The 21,449-nt window shown below is 44.4% G+C and overlaps 1 protein-coding gene across 2 annotated transcripts; it reads right to left on the minus strand.

Moving 5' to 3' along the window:
- Positions 1 to 3,185: 3,185 nt before the first annotated feature.
- MEIOC (meiosis specific with coiled-coil domain) lies at positions 3,186 to 20,341 on the minus strand. Of its 2 annotated transcripts, XM_072885894.1 has the most exons (8): positions 20,220 to 20,341; positions 18,539 to 18,664; positions 17,112 to 17,269; positions 16,876 to 16,980; positions 13,485 to 15,351; positions 11,664 to 11,798; positions 7,512 to 7,692; positions 3,186 to 4,098 (listed from the first exon to the last, which is right to left on the minus strand). In XM_072885894.1, the coding sequence occupies exons 1-8, from the start codon at positions 20,223 to 20,225 to the stop codon at positions 3,875 to 3,877; spliced, it is 2,802 nt and encodes a 933-aa protein (XP_072741995.1). In that variant the 5' UTR covers positions 20,226 to 20,341; the 3' UTR covers positions 3,186 to 3,874. The 2 variants fall into 2 exon arrangements, with proteins under 2 accessions (XP_072741995.1, XP_072741994.1); XM_072885893.1 differs by lacking the exon at positions 7,512 to 7,692 and having other exon boundaries at positions 4,011 to 4,098.
- Positions 20,342 to 21,449: the final 1,108 nt, after the last annotated feature.

Consider the following 21,449-nt stretch of genomic DNA (forward strand, 5'->3'; position numbering starts at 1 on the left):
GCCAAGAAGTGGGTTCCTCTCTGTCTGAGTGAATGTCGTGGTTAGCGATTGCGGTGCCCGGTGGTGCGGTGTGGGGGCTCCCCTCCCACCTGTCCTGCGTTCTCAGTTTCCCCTGACCCAGCAGCAGTATTTCTGAGGGCTGACTCTTGCTGTTCTCGTTTATTCACACCTCGTTTCCCGAGGCTGCAGTGCCTCCCTTCACCTCTTCCCTGGGCCCTTTGCAGGGCAGTGCAGGAGCTGTGCTTGGCCCCAGGGCTGGCTTCTGTTCCCAGCCTGGAGCGCTGGGGTGGATCCTGGCTGCAGCGTCGTGTTTTGGGGTGGTTCACACAGCTTTCGGTGTGTGGGACGGCAGCGGGACAGGGAGGCGGGGGGTGGCTATTGAGGGAGAGGGGTGTCACAGCACCACCACTGCCCAGGGGCTGCTCAAACCCCAGCACGGCGGGGCCGTCTCTTGCTTTCTCCTGCGACCTGGAGCCCTTCGCACACCCCGGGCTTCAGGCTGGGTGAGGGCGTGAAGCCATGGCTCAGCGCCCGTGCCTGAAGCAGCCTGGCCACACATGGGTTTGAGGAAGCTGCTGGTTCTCCGGGGCGATTTAACACTCACAGCTCGGTTGCTCTGGTGGCAGCAGCTGCCCTCCCTTGCTGCCAACAGGCTTGGTTTTTTCCCCACGTTCCTAAGCTGAGCACCAAGAGTTCTGCGACCTGGTACTGAACTTCCCCAAACCTCCCCTTCCATGTGGAAAGCAAGCTGAGGGCTGGAGCTTCCCATCTGCAGGGAGGCCGGCACACCAGAGCCTGTCACAGTTCATTTCTTGAGACCTTTGGTTGTCAAGGTCCGGAGAAAAGAGCTGCATTCGCTTACCCCTGGCAGGAACTGAAACCCCTCTGCCCGTTACCGAGCTCAGGAGCCAAAGAAGAGGCTGCGCTGTGAGTATGTGCCGAGAGGCGTACGTTCAACAGAAAGCTGCATGGATTTAAGAAGGGCGCAGTCACAAGCACACCGTGGGAGCTCCCTCTCTCAGGCGGGCAGATCACCTTTGCTGGTACCCTTCATACCCTGCACCCACAATCCCAGGTTTGTTGTGTCTGGCTGGCCAAGACTTTATGCCCGGAGTTAACAAAGGCCCTTTTAGGAACGGGGAGATGGGAGTGAAGGGAAGGTGCAGCCCCAGGGTTTTCAGCAGATGTCCTGGGGCAGAGCAGAACCACAGCCACCCAGCAGCGCCTCACCGAGGCAGCTGCACCAGCTGTTGGGGTGGGAAACCCAGCAGTGTGCTGCCATCTCGTGTAAACACCCAGACACGTGGGCCAACTGCACTTGAAAACAGTTCAAGCTGCCCCTTGGCCATGGGCCCATTGCAGCGCAGTTGGAGCTTCGCAGCCCGGGAGGCTGCAGGTCTGCCTTCAAACCGCAGAGCTGCTGTCACCGGCTGTCAAGGATTTGTGCTGTTGATTCAGTGCCCAGACGTTGCCCCTGGAGAGCTGAACGCTGATGCTAGACTAATATCCAGGATATCCAGGACTGCATTACCGGCATCAGCACCAAGAAATTTATAGAGCAGCAATAAATACTCCAGCCAGGCTCCTAAGCTTTCTAGTGCAGATACTGAAATGAGTACGGAGCTTGTAACTAATGACACTTGCAGGGAAAAAAAATCCACCACTTTGGCTTCACTGTACTGATACAATTTTTCCCTTGGCTCGTTTAAAGTTACAGTCATTTCTCCCTACAAAAGAGTAACTCCAGTATCACCATTGCTTTATCCCTCTGTGACAGATGCACTCCTCCTGTTGGACCTAACGGAACTGTTTGACCTAACTACACTCAGCAAGTAGGCCTAACCAAAACTAGTCCTATTGTGTGAGGCTATCAGGGAGAACTCAGCACCAAGCCCCCCCCCCCCCCCCCCCGAAAAACCCAGTTTGGCTGCAGACTGGCCTGGCAAGTGACCGAAACTGCCTGAATACAGCAGAAAATCTGACTACAAATCAACCACTTGACACTATAAAGATCTGCAGCCATCAGGGTCCTCTAGGTTCTCCCTCCGTAGCAGCAGGCTGTGCTGCGGCGATCTCCCCTCGCGTAGGGACGCCTCTCAGGGTTACCCCTTGAGGCTGAGAGCGCCCTTACCTGACACCAGACGTCGATGGCTTGGTAAGTGACGTTTTTTGCAGCATGTAGCATTTGGGATACATATAGTAAGCTTAGGCGATAATCTTTGTATCCCATACTGACTTTAAGTGTAGTAGAGTATTGACTACTAATCCATCTGTACTTATTGAATATTTTACATACACAAATTTACTGATTAGAACTCAATAAACTACTGGATCAGATCTGCCTGAGCAATCTCCGATTCTTCTCCTGCGACCTCTTAACATATTTCAGTAATTAACTGAAAATTACACTCCCCATTAAGAGATCAAGTTCTAGGAGCTCTGGCTACGAAGACAAACACAGAACAAAGGCTGTTCAACAAAAGCTAATTTATTTCTTACCAGACAGACAGAAGCCAGTACAGTATTGCTTTTAACATCAACGTGTCCTCAGTTAAACGTAACAAATCCCAATGCAGTGACTGGCGGTAGGAAGATGTGTTTTGCTCTCCCGCCCAGATAAACTCACTCTGGCAGTGCTTGTGGTCATTTCAGAGATCAAAACGGTTACTCCGCTTTCTGCTGCATTCTCATTCAGTTTCTTTCTCACATCATCTAATGACAATTTATGTGGTGCGATCACACCTTTTGCATATCAGGATTTCCAGGAGGAGGAAGAACACAGACATTTAAAATAGCAGGGTATCTAGGCAAGGACAGCTGAATGAATTTAATCCACACATTATAAATGCGATGCTAGACGTGTTAAAACCCCGTATCTCCTGAGCCACATAATACCAACAATTTGTATCAGTGAATAAGTTACTTATATTCCATACAGATTCAGATGTGCAGAGAAACACCAAGTATTAATAGCTGTCAAAAATGCAGATGTAAACTAATAAGTCTAAAATATGACAACCAAATTTCAAACCAAACTAGTGAAAGAGTAACTTTAAGAAAACCTAAATTTCAGAACTTTGTGATACCTCTTCAAATTTTAAAGTGAAGGTATTAAAAACAAGACTCATTATTTCAGCTGCTCACAGCTTTTTAAAGGATAATCCTGTGTGCATGTCATATTTTGATTATGTTTAAATACTTTAAAACAGAGGTTCTTTTTTCCCAAGAGCATGCCCAAATGATTTGAACACATTTAGTAAATTGCATGGTTTCACAACAGCAATTTTGTCATACCAGTAATTTAGTAGAACCTGGTGCATCTCCTTCCACAAGCTTAGATTCTAAAATCTCAAATTCATAAATATTTATATTTTAAATATTTAATTTTACATGAATATTGGGTATTCTTAGCATTTTTGCCTCCTGTTTCCAGGTATTAGTTTGATAAGGAAACCATTTTTACATCACAATCTATCTGATACTGACCGGACACCCCGTTAGACTACAGTCTTTAAGAATCATTATTTTAAAACCTATTTCCTAAAGCAAAACTAAAAGAAGTTAATTGGAAGAGTTGTACACCAGGGTTCACCTGCAGAAGTTAAATAATATCTTGGCTGTTAATTAATTAGTCTGATTATTTTTTAAGTTAACATTCACCAGTTCGGCTTTACAATATTCTGACGCTGCCCATAATGTTAACAGTGTAAGTAGAACCCGACAGCCCTTAAAGCAAGTTCAGCTTCTCGTCAAGATACGGCTTTAAATATGAATATTAGCAGTTCAAACTTTACAAATAATTAAAAAGAATTGGCGTATCATCTCTCATACATACAGAGCGCAGAGTGTATTTGTGCATGCAACTGGTATTTCATTAGTGCTCGCTTATGTCAGCCCTCTGGTTTAGGATGCCGCAGCTGTTCGTGTTTTCGCACGCTTTTTCTTCAGGTTGCACCGTCTCCCGAACAGCTTTCTCTGCATCTGGTTTTCCAGCTGAAGATTTTGGTAAGGTCATCTGGAGCGCGCACCAGAGAGTTGTACGTGCTTTACGTGTTGCTACGCTCATCTCTTTAATTGCCAAAGCAAGAGCAAACACATCTGCAGGGAGGAAATGGCGGTTCAATCTTTATTCCACAGGTCATCAGCAAGCGCTATTTGGGATTCATTCACTCTGGCAATGCTAAAACCCACAAGACTTTTTGGGCCCTTTTTAGTGTCTCATTTTGTGTCTCTCTGTCTCTTTATAAGGTTGTAAAAGTTGAACGTAAGAAAGTAGTGATTTTTAGGCTCTCATACAAAGAGTATATGGAATTTAGGTACTTATTTTGTTAAAGCTCCTACTTAGCTGTCACGTGTCATCAGGAGCACCTGAAGTCTTATGGTCAGCTCTGTTCTTGAAAGTATTCCACATACACACACGCTGAAGGCATCTCGCCCCTTCCTGTGCGAGCTCATTGCTGAATGTTCACAGCAACCCCTCTGGAGCCACAAAGCGGATCCTTTGCCCATCTTATTAAGACAGGTGAAGGAACAGCTTGTTTATGGCATTTTATTAAAGCATACAGATCATGTTCTGCAAAAATGTGTCCAACCCCGCTGCTTTAAAATAAAGAGGAAGGTGGTGCAGTGGTCCATTTATTCAACAGCAATGTCTTAACGCATAGATAATGCTTTGATTTTAAATCCAGCCTGTGTGTGAGGAAACAAATTTGATACCCTCTTCTAGGCACCAGAGCGTTCAACCAGAACTTGCATGTTATTTTGGGGTAGGGGCACACTCACTCCTCTTGGAGCTGGGTCACCGTATGCTGGGCTGCACGTGTGTACTTGCCTCCCTGAGCAAACACTTCCATGGGGTTTGGAAGCAGCGGAAGACTTTAAGTCAAAGTCTGCTCTTCCAAATGCTCCTGCTCAGTAAGCACAACTGCAGTTTCATTTTATTGCAAAAACCTGGGACCTACCTTCAACCAGTGTTCTTGGATTCACTGCTCCAGGTGAAAGCATTCCCCTCCTGGAGGTACTGGGGGTGCCTCAGAAAAGGGCAGAATTTAAAGGCCTAACCTTATCCCCTCACCATCCCTCTGCACCAGCTCATCTGGCGCTCACTCCCCAGGCTCGTTTTTGTGAAACCCATTCTGAGACATCCCTCCTTCGTTCTGCACAGAGCAACCACTGATTTCTCTACAGTTACCACTGCTCAGCAGGAGCGGTACAGAAAATTGATTTAGATAACTGCAAAGAATCACCATGAAAACACACTTGTCCAACACAAGTGTCAGCTATCTAAAGAATTTTAGAAGGCAGTGTTTGGAAGGATAACTCCAGAGAAATAAAGGACAGAATACAGAGTGGGAGGACGCGATTATCAGGTCTTGCATTTTCAAAATTCCAATTTCACACCAAGTGTTGTGGAATCAAGAAGAGACCACAGGAATGGAGTCATGTGGACTGCCTAGAAGAAGGTAAGGAACAAGTGACACTCACATAAATGTGCATCTCAAAGCTGTAAGATATGGTTGGCATTTGGGTCACTACCAGGGAAGAAGGAAAAATCCCACAGTAATAAGGAAGACTTGTTTTAAAGCCTTTGGCTGAATGCAGTGCCTGAGAGTTACAGACATTAAAAAGGTCTTTTCTCCCCTCAGAAGATGATCTGTAACATCTATATCCTTCTGAAACATCTTGAAAACTAAATCTAGGGCAATCTCAAAGCAGAGGTATGCTCAGACAGCTCTGAAAGGCTTGAGGGTTGTTCTGGGTGACAGATGGCATTCCGTAAACCCCTTTTTCTGATCACTGTGATTCCTTCAGAGCTTCATTAAGCAAAACCATTTACAAACAACTGCCAGATACCTTGTACAGTTCCACAACTTCTACTATTACACAACTGTAATAGTAGAATTTTTCAGACCCACGTTGTGCATGAATACAAGTGATACGAGGCAGCTCAGATCCATCTGCTTCCCGCTGAAGTAAATCTGTCTTGCAACTAAAGTGGGGGAGCTGGGAGAAGAGGAGACCATGGCTCACATATGAATTTTGTTTAAATCAAACTTCCTGGAATAGAGGACACCAGAGACAGGTCCTGCCTGATACGAGAGATACTTAAGATCAGATCAGATGGAATAGAACAGTGCTGTGGAAACAGGGCTGGGCCGGGCAAGACCTCTTCTCAAACAAAACAAAACTATTAACAACAAGAAAGCTCTGCTGAAGAGGGGAGATGCACAGCTTCAGGCATCTTCCTCATGGCTTTCCCAGACATGCAGCAAATAGAGTTACTGCATTCAATAATCTACCGTTTGAAAAATCCTCTCCAATTGCCACAACAGGCTAACACATCTTGGAGACAGCCAGTATGGAGGATGAGAGGTGGACAAAGAAAGTGCAGCCCTTCTAATTAAGTAATCAGATCCCACTGTGCAAAGTCCACTCCTTTCTCTTCTCTTCTCAAAGCAGCTGGACCAGGGAGCAGCTCTCGAGGTCTGACAGCTCCTCTCTTCCAGACTACTCGGTTCCAAAGAGCTGGCTAAGAAGTAACGCCGAGTAAAGCCAGCGCCAATTATTTTCATGGGCTTAGACACCCAAAAACCCCTTCATCTTAACAAGTCACATAACCTTCAATCAAGGTAAAGAGAAACAAGAATGATGGTGAACAGGTGAAAAAAAAAATTGCTACAGTCTATCTTTTGAACTAAACTTGAGAATTACAGAACTGAATAACAGGACATGCCAAAGAAATAGAATAATCCATCTGATTCAGTTGTGGAAAGAGAGGCAGGAAGCAAACAGAGGACTCTCAGAAATGTAAGAAAGCTTCCAACACAAAGCCATAGGTCAGAACATCACAGGTAGCAGGAATTTATTCTGCCTCACATCTAAGAGAGAAGGGAATTTGCCATTCTGCCTGTGCACTAGTGAAAGATTAAGCTGAATATTCTGCATATTTTGGATACCATTAAGAATAAAAACATTCTGACCAATAAATTTTTGTGTATCCATCCAAAATATGATTTGTATTTTATGTCAATCTAGGACAGAACATGCTTGAAGAGGAAATCCATTCAAAATGCAAGGCCATCTTGGTCTCTTTGCACAGATTCAGCATGGAGCTACCAAGGAAGTTCTATGCAGAAATACAGAAATACAAGGCTAGAGGGGAGACGGGAGCAGGAGTATGAGGGACAGGGGGAAGAAAGAGGCAATAGCTTAATATCATATCCAATCCCAAACTGCATTACAAAAAACCCCCACTACCTTTTCATTACGTGCTAGCTTATTAATTGAATAAATGCACTCCAAATTGATTTAACCCATTTATCTCTAAAACCCTGTTTTAGTGTCCTCTCAAAACCGTCATCTAAAACCCATACAGTCTGCCTTTCTCAAAGCTCTAGACACTGAAAAATAAATTAAAACTTTAATACAAACCCCCTCACACTACTTTTTTGACTTGCAATATGTGTAGAATTTTTCAGCTACCTTATAAAAGTACGTAAGCATAGTTATACCTCTGTCATCTTGGCATCTGGGAGCTCCTTGCCTCTGTCGATTTGAAGCATTTACAATTTCGTCTTTTCTACGTGACTGCACTACATGAATTACCTCCAGATGTTTATCAAGAGCAGTAGAAATGTTAGCATGAAGGGGAGAACTGCGAAGGCGCTCCATTTTTCCCAGTAAAGTCACAACCTAATGAACATTTTACATGTTACAGGAGTTCAAACTATACTCATCTAGACTTACAAGAAAATTAACTAGATTAGGAAGAACAGATTAATGATAACCATTATTTTCTTTTGAGAACACTTCATAAAGTTACAGCTGAAGTAGTTAAATTCTTACCTAGTATTTCTTCTTCTCCAAAACCGAAGCTGTAGAATAGCTGGGTGTGCACAGCACAACAGCAAAGCTAAAATACCCAAATATTAGGACACCCAGCTTACTAGTTAATCATGGATATATACAACTTTGAGACAACCATGTAATGGGACGTGGTTCCATGACAACGTGCATTCCTCTGAATCAAGATCGCTGTGGTCCTCCCTTCCATCACCACTGCTGCAATTATCCGGGTGAAAACCAATCCCACAAAGACTGGCCAGTTTTCACCCAGATTGTCTCCTTGTGCTGTGCCAGTGCAAAGCAACGGGTAATGTGGGAGAGCAGCGGCCTCAGTTTGCATTGGCTAAAGCTGCTGTGGAACCACACACGTAGGCTGACTTTCAGGACGGATACTCAGCACTAAGGGAGCTCTTTTGGAGAATATCGAGCACTACCACTCAAAAATCATTCAGTTTGGATTAGTTAATTGAAAACCTGCATTTGTTTATCATACAACAGTCATGTTACTATAAATTTCCCCTTGGTGAGCGACTCCTCAACCATGGTTCACAGACCGCTGAAGAACCTGGTTACTGGTCTGCAGAAATAGATAAAACTCAAAATTCCAAAACTGTTATGTTTACTGGGCAATGGCTACACTTGACGCCCTATAAAGAAGCCTGATGATTAATGGTCATCCACAGGTTAAAAATAAGAAACAGAGGGTCTGGGAGCACAGTGCAAAATGAAGTCCTTGATGTTTCCTTGCAACAGAAAGACTGTAGACTTCCCTAGGAAAAAGACTGTAATGGAGTTTTTTAAATGTAAGAAAGGGTGGTTAACAAAGGAATTTGAACCAGGACAATTTGCCTAACCCACCCCAAGTATCCTCAGAGCAGGTTGCTGTCCAAGACAGTTATTTTGGCAACGGCATCCACAACAGCAGAACAGAGCAGCCACTCCTTGCCACCGGGCTCAGGAGAGAGCATTCAGGAAGGAGCAAGCTCCCACTGCCAGACTTGTCCTGCTCTCCCTTAGATCTGGTGAAAGCCTGGGGGGGGGGGGAAGATGTAGGCAGGAATAAACTGTGCAAGTTACTGTGACAGCAGCAACAACTAATAAACTGAAAAAGTGACATTTCACATTTGTAAGGAAGCTGAGAGTTTAAAAAAAAGTGAAGGGAGAACTTCACATGAACAACTGAGGAATCAGTCACTAGGGCAGGAAACTAAAGTCGATAAGATTGTTTGAAAATCACTAGATTTATGTCTGAAGAAAAAGCCAGATTTTAAGGAGTGGCACAGTAGGATTACATAAGCAAGTGAAATAAAGTAAGATGAACCTGACAGTCATTTACCATTCTTACTTAATAGTACGTCCACATCCACAAAAGGACTTATGTTCTGAAGACCTGGTTTTCAGGTACCACAACATCATCCAGTGCGATCCACACCTGATAGTTAAATGCCTACGTTCTTTACATTAAGCCTGGGAGAAGTGCCAGGTGTCTAAAAGCAAAATCCACAGAAGTCAGCAAAGCTGGGCTGCCCCAGCAACCCAACAGGAACCACTGAAGGCTCAAATGCTTGCTTTCCCATCCCCTCAGGTTTTTCAGAAGTTCATCCTGCGCTCCCAAGAGACACTTCCTTCCTCTCACGACTCGGAGGCATTAACTAAACCTGCCCTTCTCTTGCAAAGCACAACTGATCCCTTTTGACTGTCACAGGGCTTGCCGAGGAATTCAGATCCTTCCCTGGGAAAAGCAGCAAGCCACCAGCAATGCCGAGGCTGACTGCTGGAGTGGCAGGGTCCCAGCAAAACAGCCAGCAGAGCCACGGACCCTGCAGCCCAGAGGTGAGTGTACACCATGGGATAAGGACTGACGTTTCAGGCCCAGCTTTGGTGACTGTTCTTCACAAAACAACGTATTTGGAGCAGGGACTATAATGCTTTCCCCAGCCCATACAGATACCCTCACTACTAGAAATAAGCTATTATTTCCTCTCTCTGGCAAAAATCATTATCAGTCCAGAATGGAAGAGCTTCAACAGGACAAGCTGAATGTCCAGCCTCAGAGGACCCCACAGTGGGGTGATAAAGCATTCTCCAGTTACAACGGAGCTGTGGATTTACATCTCCCCAGACACATAGATGACGACATACAGTCTGTAGAGAGGAGATCCTGGTTTAAAGTTTGTTCTCTGACTATCAAGTAGTTTTAATAGCTACTGATGACATAGTGAAGGAAGCTACTGTCACCTCTCTGTCAGCTATGCTTTGTTCTGGAACTGAAAGCAACTGCAAATGGAAGTCTCAAATGAGAAAACCAAAGTAAAGTGCGTGACCACCAAGAGGATTTAACTAGATGCTCCACACCATGAAGAGTTAATCCCAGATTCAGCCAGCTCAACTTCCACTTGAACCTTTGTACCAGTGTTTCTCTTTGGCCGTCAGTAAGCTTTTGAATGTTAGAATCCAGGTTCAACAGCCCCACTGTGCTTCTGAGCATCCTTAAAACTACTTTTCAGTTGTTACCTAGCAAGTGTTTGAGGTTCTATACCCTGAAGCTTGGTTCCTCAAATGGCTAGAGAAGATTAAGACCTTTTTTAGACACAGTTTTAAAGTACTCAGAGAGGGACAAGCAAGCCTTCTGAAAGTGGAAACTTCCTAACACTATTCTTTTGGGGTTCATAAAACAGTAGTTTAAAAAGTGTACACTAAGCCTATCAACACATCTTTCACTATATTCTACTCAGCTGTATGAACAAAACCAGGCAGTTGCACAAGACAGATTCCAGCAGGCAGTGAGCAGATACGGCTCCACGGCTTATTTCACTTGTGCGAGACCGGTGGGAAAGACTGCTTCTTACCACCGCTGCCTTGGGAGCGGCTGAGCTCAGCGGTACTGCTTCCTCCAAGAACCAGCATTTCTCAGAACAACAGCTGCTGCCTTTAATCCCACAGCCCCTTGCAGGGGCAGGTTTTGGCATCTGTACTTTCAGCCCACATTTCTCCTTCTGCAGCATGAGCATCCTGGCTCTGGCCTCTCAGCCTCAGAAGAGCCAGATCAGACCCTCGCTATCCTGCTGGCAGCACAGATCAGCTCTGCTTGTGCTCGCCTCCTCCCTCCCATCTCCTTTGCAGAATTTTGCACGAGCTGCTGCCTCACAAAGAAGCACGATACTGCACACTGGCACCATCGTTTTGCCACAGCACCACAGGCAGCTCAAAAGACACCAGTCATGCTTGCCCTGTAGGTTATGGCTGTTTGGCTTAAGCAGCAAACTAGTAACATAGAAATTCAGGCTGAAGTTGAAGCAAATGACCATTCTGCATTAAAAAAATACAAGACTCCCGAGCAAATGTATATCGAACTCTTACAAACATTAATTAAACTTGCTTTTTCCCCACAAATACCTCCTCTAATAGTGTGTCTACAAATCTGTAGTGAAGGTTTCTCTGCTGAGCTCCTCAAAACAGAAGAGCTCAAAAGTCAGGCACGTCTTAGAGCTGTGCAAGCAGTTAGGCTAGGTGACTGGATTCTGGCATCTCATGCACGCTCTTCTACTAATAACCACATCCTCCTGGCATATATGGATGTAAACGTGAGCCTCAGCCACTCAGTGGGTTCCTTGGTAACAGCAGCAGTGAACCTGGAGCTGTAGAAATTCTAGCAGGGACTGCTGAAATCTTATTCCCTCCATAGCATTTAAGAGAAAGCTATTTTGGTAAAAGCTGCTCTGATCATCTTACATATCTTATACTGTACTCTAAGTTCTGTGTGGCAAATTCAATAGTTCAATAGATTTTTATTTTTTTTTTTTAGTCCTACAACTCACTCTGGCTTGTTCACGTAGCTGATCCACAATTAAGCGATCAACTCTTGATGGGTTTGATGTCAGCCTTGGAATCGGAGTGTTGTTAGCACTGGAAACCTTTTTCCCTTGGAAATTCTTAGCAAGAGCTGATTCAGTCTGCAGGAAAACAAAAGAATAACTCCCTAAGAATGTAAGCTGCAAAGTGTGCTTTATTACAGAAACAAGAAGACAGATACACTATTTTTTTCCCTTAGGGTTTTCAATTTTTTTAAAGCAGATAATGAGGATTCAGGCATTTGGGATTTAACCATTTGGTAAGACAAGCACCTGTTTTATGTGAACAACCACTTTACTCAAAGCAGTTCAACTAAAGTAATTATGGCAACATGACGTGTTTCAGAAGTGCTATGTCTTCTTGCACTCTGACTACAGCCTGTTCTAATTTTGCCTGTAAATAAAATGGAGGCAAGTTAGAATTACAAGGCAAAAAAGAATGAGCAAGCAGGTGTGGACCTCATCCACAAAATTAAAACAAAATTGTTTAAGTCAGCAATTAACCTAAATTTTGTACAGATTAGTCAAACTACAGAAAGCTTTTTTGTTTTGTTAAAATGAAATAATATTTTATTTAGCCATCAGAAAATTACTTTGAAACCTGACCACAAGATGTCAAATTTCAATCTCTCTCACCCCGTTGTTAGGTCACTCTGGAACACCTGTAGCAATATACAGCTAGCTAAATCTGGTTTAAAATCACATTTCTTAGATTGTCTTGTGGTGGTCCACATAAAGCTGCAGCCTAATTTTCTCCGCCATGTCCTCCTGCCATGCACGTGTCAACTCTCTCTTTTGCACTTCTCTATGCAAGCCTAGACATCAATCTCCCCTCCTCAAGTCAAGCTCATTCTCCCCCTAACCGCACTATTCAAAGCAACAACCGGCTTTTGTCAGGAAGCACCTTGGCAAAAACCCCGCCTTACATCCCCTCACAACTAAGTTTCTTTCGGTGGACTGGCACAACAGAGCTTCCACAGAGAAGCTGACGGCCAATAGCCTGGCCCCACGATTCCCAGGTAAGGTTTGGTCAAGCTTCCCTCCCAGCCAGCCACAGCTCCAGATCATTTTTGAATTTCAATACCAGCTGAACTGGTGAAATTAAGACAGCTTTTACATTCAACCAGGGTAGCCTGAAGCACTTCCACTGATGACCAAAAAGGGCAATAGCTTTAAGTCGGGTTTCATACAGAACTACCCGAATCTTTTAGTTCCCGTGTTTTAGTATTACCCTTTCTTCAGCCTCTGTTTCTGGGGGAAAAAGAGCCCCTTCAAATACATCTTAGGTTTAAGACTTCAGGGAAACAGGAGGTGAGAAGAATTTGTGGAAAGAACTAAAAGTGTAGGGCCTAAGAATTTTAATTAATTCTTGAAAGGATTAAAGTTTAGTCCCAGTTCAACATATAATGAATGGATTTGCTTTCAAAGTTTCCAGATGCATTGTATTTATTGTGTTAAAAAAAAAAAGTGTGTAACATGGTTTTGTCAATCATACAACACACCTTCCCCAACCCCAACACAGAGACTGGAAAACTCACTGAATTCCTGCTCTAAGTGCAACATCCAACACAACATTAGTTATGCTCCTGACCAGGCTACAAACCTTCAAAATTTCTGTTTTCAGTCCAAATATACAGGGAAGCAAACTCTTTTAACTGTGATGTCCCATTAAGCATTTCAACTCGTAACAGTGAGAATTACCCATGATCTCTAACTGGTCTGAGTAGGATGAGATCTACATCAAATCCGTGATATGGCATATTAATTTATTTTAATTTTTTTTTTTACCTTCTTTCTTTCTTTCTCCAAAGCTCTCCACTGTTCATAACATTCTTCTAGTCTAACATGAAGTTCGCTGGCAGGCCCACTACGGGTTTTAACTTGCCTCTGAAATCCAAATGCTGGTACAAAACCAGAAAAAGAACTGTCACCATACATCTTATCATTAAAATAAGGGTAGAAGCATTTTAAATCATCGCGGGAGAACAAGTCGTGAGACTCCATCAGAGGGACAATGGAACGGCCGAACAGGCGAGCTGATCTCAAGGGGAATGCACTTGAACCAAGATGCTGATTACGTCTGAAGTCACCCATCATGCAATTGTTGGAAAAGCTTGGAGCCTGTAGGCAAGTCACAGGATTAATGGCGTTACTGTCTCCACGACCCTGCCTGAGATTAAACTGACCCTGAGGCTCCGTTAAATCTTGGTACATGTTCTGCAACAACCCATCTGCATGTTTCTGTCCTTCCAGATCGTAACGCTCACTCTGTGGCTTCAACTGGAAACGGTGTTTGTTCATATTTTCAATGATCCCAAACTGCTGAGCTGAATAATTGTCACAGAATCCGTTTGTCTGCTTTAATTTCTTTTCACTTAAATACTCAATGAGATTCTCTTCCCCACTCCTAACTAGTGCTTCCATGCAAGCAGCAGACCGAGCTCGTTCTGCAGTGTTATAACCAAAATCAAGACTTGAAAAAAATGAAGGATTATCTTGCCAGTACTTGTGAAATAAATTACTATTTAAAGGGAAATTTGAAGATAACTGAAAAAAATCATTAGAATGACTGGAGCTTTTTGGAAAAGCAGGTAAATGACTATTCAGTTTCAACAGAGGACTTGGGTTCTGAAATGGGACAGGAGCAGTGGTTTTAGTTTGAATGTTCATCCAAGCTGGCCTTACATTAGCCCCTGCTGAAGGGTTTGCTGAGTGTGGTAATAACGGAAGTGATTTACAGTATTCAGAATTCTGAAGATCAGACTTGGAAAACTGCTGCTTTTCTACACCATTTGCACAGTCACTATTCCCTGGGCAAGCTGCAAAAGATTTTAGTCCATATTCCAATTTTTGCCCAAAATCAGTGCAGAATGAAGCTTCATTTGCAAATTGCTTTTCTGATAGGAGTCCTATAGCCTTGGGAAATGTAAAGTTTTGCTGATCTGAAATGGTATCTTCTATTTTTTTCCGAGTTCCTGATTTAACTTGAAATAATTTAGTATAGGGTTCTGTGTCCAGAGCTGGTGCCTCAATGGTTCCATTTACTAACTTTTTATTTTCTTGGAGGCTACAGTTGGTGCTCTTGTTAGGCTTTGCTTTACTAGCATGAGAATATTCAGTGTATCTAGTATAATCTGTGTTTTCATTACATCTGTGAAACTGCGGAAGAAACGTTTCTGTCCGCTTTTGGTGCAACTGTGCATCTGCTCCTTTGGGACACGCCTTCTCCCTTCCATAAGAATAAGCATCGGCTCCCGAGTCTTTGATTGCTTCGAACTGCTTTGAATACCCAGGTTGGGGTGTGAAGGTGTTTTTTATGCATGGATAGTTCTGATACATTGGTGTTGTCTTAATATTCTCATTAGTCTGCATGTTGCAACAGTTGGCATGATCATTCCTAGAAGGGTATAAACTCTGCTCTTCAAGGTCTATGCCAGTAAACCCGCGATAACATTCATCTACTTTTTGCTGCGATGCAAGATTACCACTTTGCAAGTACTGTTTTTCAGCAGCAGATACGGATTCGCTACTACAAAAACCCTGTTGTGAGACAGCTCCAACAACTGGTCTTTTGGTTTCTGGCAATAGGTCATGGTGGTCTACGATTCTGGTTGCATTCATGGGCCATACTGACTTCAAGTTGGAAGGGCAACTCCTTGAAAAACAAGAAATACATGGTTAGATTCTTATCTGTGGTGCTCTTCTTACATTCCCAAATGCAGAAAAAGGTTTAAGAACCCAATTCTCCCCCAGCCATTTCCCTCAATTGATTCAACAGTGTCTTACTCCAGCTTCTATCCACTCCTGTCATCTTCGGAGTTTCCCTTAACTAGATGAGAAAACTGATTCTGGCTTGTCTAAACCCACCCATATACCCTAGGAGCAATGTACAGTGCCTTCAAGCTGCAAGCGATGTGTACATACCAAATTACATTCAGTCAATCCTGTCAAGAGATTTACTACCTGTCACCACTAAAATACTCCTGGTTAAGCAACAAGTTAAGATAACCATACTTCCCAACTACCCACAACCTTTCAAAGCCATATCCTAGCACTCCAGACAAAAAGCTTCTCTGGATCATCTTGCTTATTGCTTCAGAATCGCCTGTGTTTTACACTGGCTTACACTGCTTCCTGCAGGTAAATCAAGAATAAGCACCTCAGCACATTTCCTTTCTTTCCACTAATTACCATGGATTAACACAGGGCAATCACTGCCTCTCAAGGAAAGCTGTAAACAGACTAAGTAAAAAATGGAATTGTGCCTGGAAGTCATTACAGTCACAGCCAGATTTGGCAGTACTGAAAACAGAAATCCAACCTTAACTGTCTGAAGCAAAAGAATTACTAAGTTCTCTTTTGATCAAGACTGACTCTCTCTAAAGTTTTCCCTCACTTCAGCCACGTAACTCAGCACATGTACAGAAATCACTGGAATCTGGAGAGAAGACAGAAAGGAAGAGTGGCACCTGGCTTGGGAAACCTGAGAACTGGGTTCCCTTTCTTATCCCTTAGACCTAGAATATGCAGATTCAGGCAAAAGACCGTGAGCGCTCTAAGCATCTTGGGGATGCTGGATCTGAATCTCTCTGTGTCAAGTTATTACGACTATCTAATCGTTTCTTCTGGTGCTAGAATATAGGCATAATAAATCTGACATTTAGGTATGCAAATATTGCTTACGTAGCACTAACATCAAGAAATACTCATTTTGCATGGAATTCCTCCCTCCTGCCAGGTCAAGAAAATGTGAAAGAGTATGATTTCATGTTTTGTGTATTCTTTCTGTGAATTTAAATTAATTAAGAAAGAAACCTAAAGTCTGAATTCAGTCTTGATCTAAAAAAATAGGCCAAGGCACATATTAAAATAAATCTATTTCAACACAGCATTCCACAATGTTTGTTAAGGACTTATTGAACAAATGCCAATTAAAAAGTTCTGTAAATATCAGAAAGCCAGAAACTACCACATAACCTGAGTACCCAGAGGAAAGCTTTCAAGTGTCACAAGCAAAATATGAGAAGATTGGGGGAAGGAAAAGAAACGGTAAAAAGCATGAGGACTTGCCAGCAGCAGATGCAAAGATGACTAACAGAACACAGATCCCAAGATCAGCGAGGGTAGTTTTTGTCAGAGGAAGAGAATGCCAGCAGTGCTTGCATGGCAACACACTCACCCCTCAGCACAATATGGCTGCGATTTATCTTGCTCTTCCAAGATGTTAGACACAAGTCCATATAAATCTGTTTCACTGCCATAATCATTCCTTTCAGGTTGAATCCTGAAAATGAATTGCATATTAATTAAAACAATTACTTCATTCAGAATAATTCAGAAGCTAAATTAAACAAACAAAAATAATCCATCTATGCCTTCAACACACACATTCTCTCTCTTGTCAAAAATGACTACCTGGACTTCACACTAATCTGAGCAGCAGCAGGCTGCTTAGTATCATCTCCATAGGTAGACCATGGTGCGTATAGAAAGGAAGAGTCCACAGGTGCAGAGTAGTCTGACGTTGAAAGGGAAGAACTGTAGGTCTGAGGCAGCTCTACGTTTTCTTCATTCTGCATTTTATGTATGATAAAAACACCGATTTTTATATTAAACACAGCAAATTGTCATTTCATCATTCTACGCGGTTGTAACTGAGTTCAGCCTTGGAGTATCCAGAGCAGCAGAAGCAAGCAAGCCACATACTTTTTGACATAATGCTACAGGTAACTCTTGCTGGTGACCACTGCCCAGTGCATATACACATAGGAGTAAAAATTTCAGGACATGTCAGCCTAAAATGTCTGCACCAGTTTCTAATAGATGATCACTGACAGGAGCCAGGAGATACTCCCTTCCTCCCAATCATTACAGCTTATTTAAGCTACTGAAGAAAACTTACAGCCAATTCTTTTCTAGACAAAAGGTCTTCTACCCTGTTTAAGTGAAAAGGAGCAATTGCTTGTTTGGTTTAAACACTGTAGGCTTTCTTAGCTCTTCATAAGTGAAAAAATTAATGGTGTTTTCACACGGTTAAATGTTAAAGACACAAGATATACTCCTTTGTGGAGCAAAGTAGTCTAGCAGCTACAGAAAGGCACACAAAGCCAGGTTTTATTTGCAATAAGGCTTTCTGCCTAACTACAGACAGGTCTCTCTACTTCATGTCTTCAGTTCCCCATGTCTGTAAAATAATTCTGTAAGCAAAGCTGCCCAGTTGCTGGACTGAACGACAGGGAAGAACAAAGCCAAACGAGTCTCAGACAGGGTAAGTGATTGATAGGCCTGTTACTGAAGGTACTGGGAGTGAGCTTTCATTCATTCGAGTCTTTTACCTCAGTGAAAGTTTATGGCTATGAAAGGCAAAATGAAAAGAGCGGTCTGATGTACTTAATGTCCTGGCATTTTCTACTGCTCAGACTAAGAACCCCCTGCTCAACAGGCTGGTTTATACAAACGTTTGGACTCTATGTCTGTGGTATGCCATAGAAATATCTGCTGCAATGCCTAAGCTTCTCTTTCTTACCAACCTCTCAGTTTTCCTAAAAATAGTCATTTGCTCCTCACTTTGTCTAAAATTGTTTATGCTAACATAAGAACAAACAGAGTGAAATACTGTTTTACTAAACACCACATATTCCTTCATCTGTGACAGTATGAAAAAAAGTCACTGTCCTTTCTGATTAACATTATGATGATGGAGATTTATTACGAATAAATCAAACACGGTGATTTATGTTCGCCTGTATAAGCAACTGTATTAGAAATATTTTTTGACCATTTTGTTTACAAGCAACATGAACTCTTACAGATATAAAAAATTAATTTATAATCCACTGAACCTGTGATTTGTAGCAACCATACAGCGAGCCAGAGCCTGTCATTACGCTACTGAATGCATCAGTCAGCCTCCCGCCAGCTTCTGCGCTATTCCAGCAGCGACTGCCACCTCTGAATGCAACTTTAGGCTATACAAGACAAGGAAAAAAAAGTGGTAGAAGGACATAATTATACATAGACCTGAGAGCTGTAGATTTTATACCAACATGAACTTCTTTAACACTTTAATTTACCTGTGGATTCTACTGATCTGAGTTTTCACGTAGTTAGTTCTACATATCCACATTAGAACACTTTCATATTTACCCTTAGAGAAAAGCTTAACCCAACAAACCACAAGAAATTCACAAGGTTTTTAGAGACCGAGGAGGTGCAGATTAAGAGGAAACCTGCATTCTCTCTGTTTATACTCGCTGAATCGCCACAGAAGAACACCAACTACAGAAGCAGAATTATCATTCCTTTCACCAGCAACACCAGAGGAGTCATTCAGCCTTCCATGCATCGCCAGACACCTCTTGTCCTTTCATCACTGCTCCTATGACATAATTTACATTACATGAATGCATGTATGTTCATTTTCAGATTTCAGGAGCTGGAATTTTGCTATAATACACACACTGGGAGCTACGGTGGAAATCCGCCCCATTCTGTAACCATGGGAGAAACAACTTCCACCTAAGGAACACCCCTCTCCCCATCACCAACCTGGAAGTGCTCAGAAACAGGTGGCCAGCGGGAGCATGGAATGAAAACAAAACAAAAAGTTAGGCGTCTTTTCTTCCCTTCTTCAGAAGGTGAGGTACACAAGGAAAATGTAAAGTTAAAATAAAACTGACTAGCTGAAAAAACTCTTTAGCTCTCAAATAAAAAAGTGAAGTTATTTGCATAATATTTAAAATATTACCATAGCAGCTCATTTGAAATGCTTATCGAATTCAGAAAAAGTTCAAGTTTCACAGGACTAGCATTCTGAAAGTATTCTGAATTAGCACTCCTCTCTAAAAAGATGTTCTTACTGGAGGATGAAAACAGACTCTACATCTAACATATGGGGACTACAGCATGATCTTCCTTCTAGTTTAGGCCGCAGTTACACCAATGTATCAATACAGGTTTTTTCAGACACATTTTACAAATACGCAAACATGCAAAGTCAGAACTAGTGCGGAGCACAGCTCCACTTCTTATACTAATTACATCACATTTTCTCCTTAGTTATCTCCTTATTCAGTAAGCACACCTACCACTTACATGATATGTGATCTCAAAGAATGAGGAAACATACAGGTATAAGGACCTGCTACAGATTTGTGACACCCCCCACACCATACACACTCATTTATTTCCCAAATAGAAGTTTTCCGGAAGTGTTTTTCTGACACTTTCGAGCTCAGTTTCACAGCACCCGTTACCACAAGACAGGCCCAGCTCTAGACGGCGCTGGGCCTTGGGCAGCCCCACACAGGAGGGCCCCGCGGCACTGAGAAAAGCCCGGCTGTGGCTGCAAGTACACTGCGGGGGGAAGGGCGCGAAGCCTCGCCCAGCCTCAGCCCTGCTCGGTTACCGGCGCCCAGGCGAAGCCCGGGCCCCGGGACAGCTCCAACCGTCCGCTGGGTTTCTGACAGGAAGAGCTGCACAGCCCAGCCTCTCCCCAGCCCGTGGCGCGGCCCCGTCCCTCACCTCCATGGGCGACCCCCGGGACAGCGGCAGCGACGGCGGCTACCAGCAGCACGCGCGGCCGCCCCTCCCGCGCGCGGCCATGGCGGGCCGCCTGAGGCGACGGGCGGCCGTTACCCTCGCGCCGGGCCAACCGCCGCCCCGCCCCGCGCGCACGAGGGGATTGGCCAACCCCCGAGCCGTCCAACCAATGAGGAGCCGCTCGGCTTCCTCGCACCTCCCCGCACCGCGTGACCCTCCCTTTTCTCCACGCGGTTTTCAGACATCGAGAGCCCACAGCGAGTCTCGTGGCAACAGAGCTTTATTTCTATTGGTCCCTATCCGCCAACAGCTAGCCAATGAAAAATCACCTCGCTCACCCCTCCCGCCAATGAGGGGCCGCGGAGGCATTGTTCGCCCGGAGACAGCGCAGCGGCCGTTGAGGCGGTGTCGGCCCCTCCCGCCACAACCCCCGGGCCCGGAGCGGGAGCGGGGCGGTCGCGGGCGGCCCCTCCGCGGCGGGCGCTGCCCCGGCACCTCCCCTGAGAGCCGCCTGGCATCCGCGGGGCCGGCGCCGGCCCGCCTGCTATGTCGGGACAATGCCTGAGGCAGCCCCGGGCCCTGTCACCCCCTCAGGCCCCGTCAGCCCTGAGTCCTGCCACCCCCGGGTCTTGTCAGCGGGGCTGCCCTCCGGTGCTGCCACTCCGGCCCCGTGCTAGGGCAGTCCTGCCCGGGGCCAGGCTGCCCCTGTGACTCCACAGTCCCCTGCATCATCCGTGGGAGCAAGAGGAAACCTCCGTTACCTGCCACCGGTGACAGAGCAGCCCCCGGCCTCGCACCGTGGCTCCCTGCCTGCGGCGGGGCCTGCTGGGCTGAAACCTTGCTGGGAGTCAATGGCCAAGGGTGCCCCAGAGGCCTAGGGCTGCCAGGTTTGAAGGAGAAACCTGATGGAAGAGGCAACCCAGTTCAAGCAGCAGGGTCTGCATGTTGCCAGCTCGTTTCCTTACCCTTCACATCCTTGCTGGTGGTTTAGATACTCTGCCAAGCATATGAATATTGCTGTTTTCACTAAAAAGGACTAAGGAAAACCTACAAGCCCTGAAACCAAACCATACTCTTGTTTTCACTTCTCAAGCTATTTTTACGGAATCTAGGGGCATTGTTTTTGCTGCCATCCCTATTTGGGCGGATAAAGGCGGTACGCAGACAACTTCATGACAACAGAGGCATACATTTTTTAGTGAATTGTGGGCA

The sequence above is a fragment of the Ciconia boyciana genome, chromosome 22 (genome assembly GCF_034638445.1).
Source record: "Ciconia boyciana chromosome 22, ASM3463844v1, whole genome shotgun sequence".
Classification (NCBI taxonomy): Eukaryota; Metazoa; Chordata; class Aves; order Ciconiiformes; family Ciconiidae; genus Ciconia; species Ciconia boyciana.

What these genes read in the sequence shown, in the direction of transcription:
- MEIOC (XM_072885894.1), bottom strand. An exon ending in CAGCCATATTGTGCTGAGGG is followed by an intron (nt 15,352 to 16,875) that starts GTGAGTGTGTTG and finishes TTGTTTTTCAAG; the next exon opens with GAGTTGCCCTTCCAACTTGA. An exon ending in CAGATGCCAAGATGACAGAG is followed by an intron (nt 4,099 to 7,511) that starts GTATAACTATGC and finishes TCCTCCCTGCAG; the next exon opens with ATGTGTTTGCTCTTGCTTTG.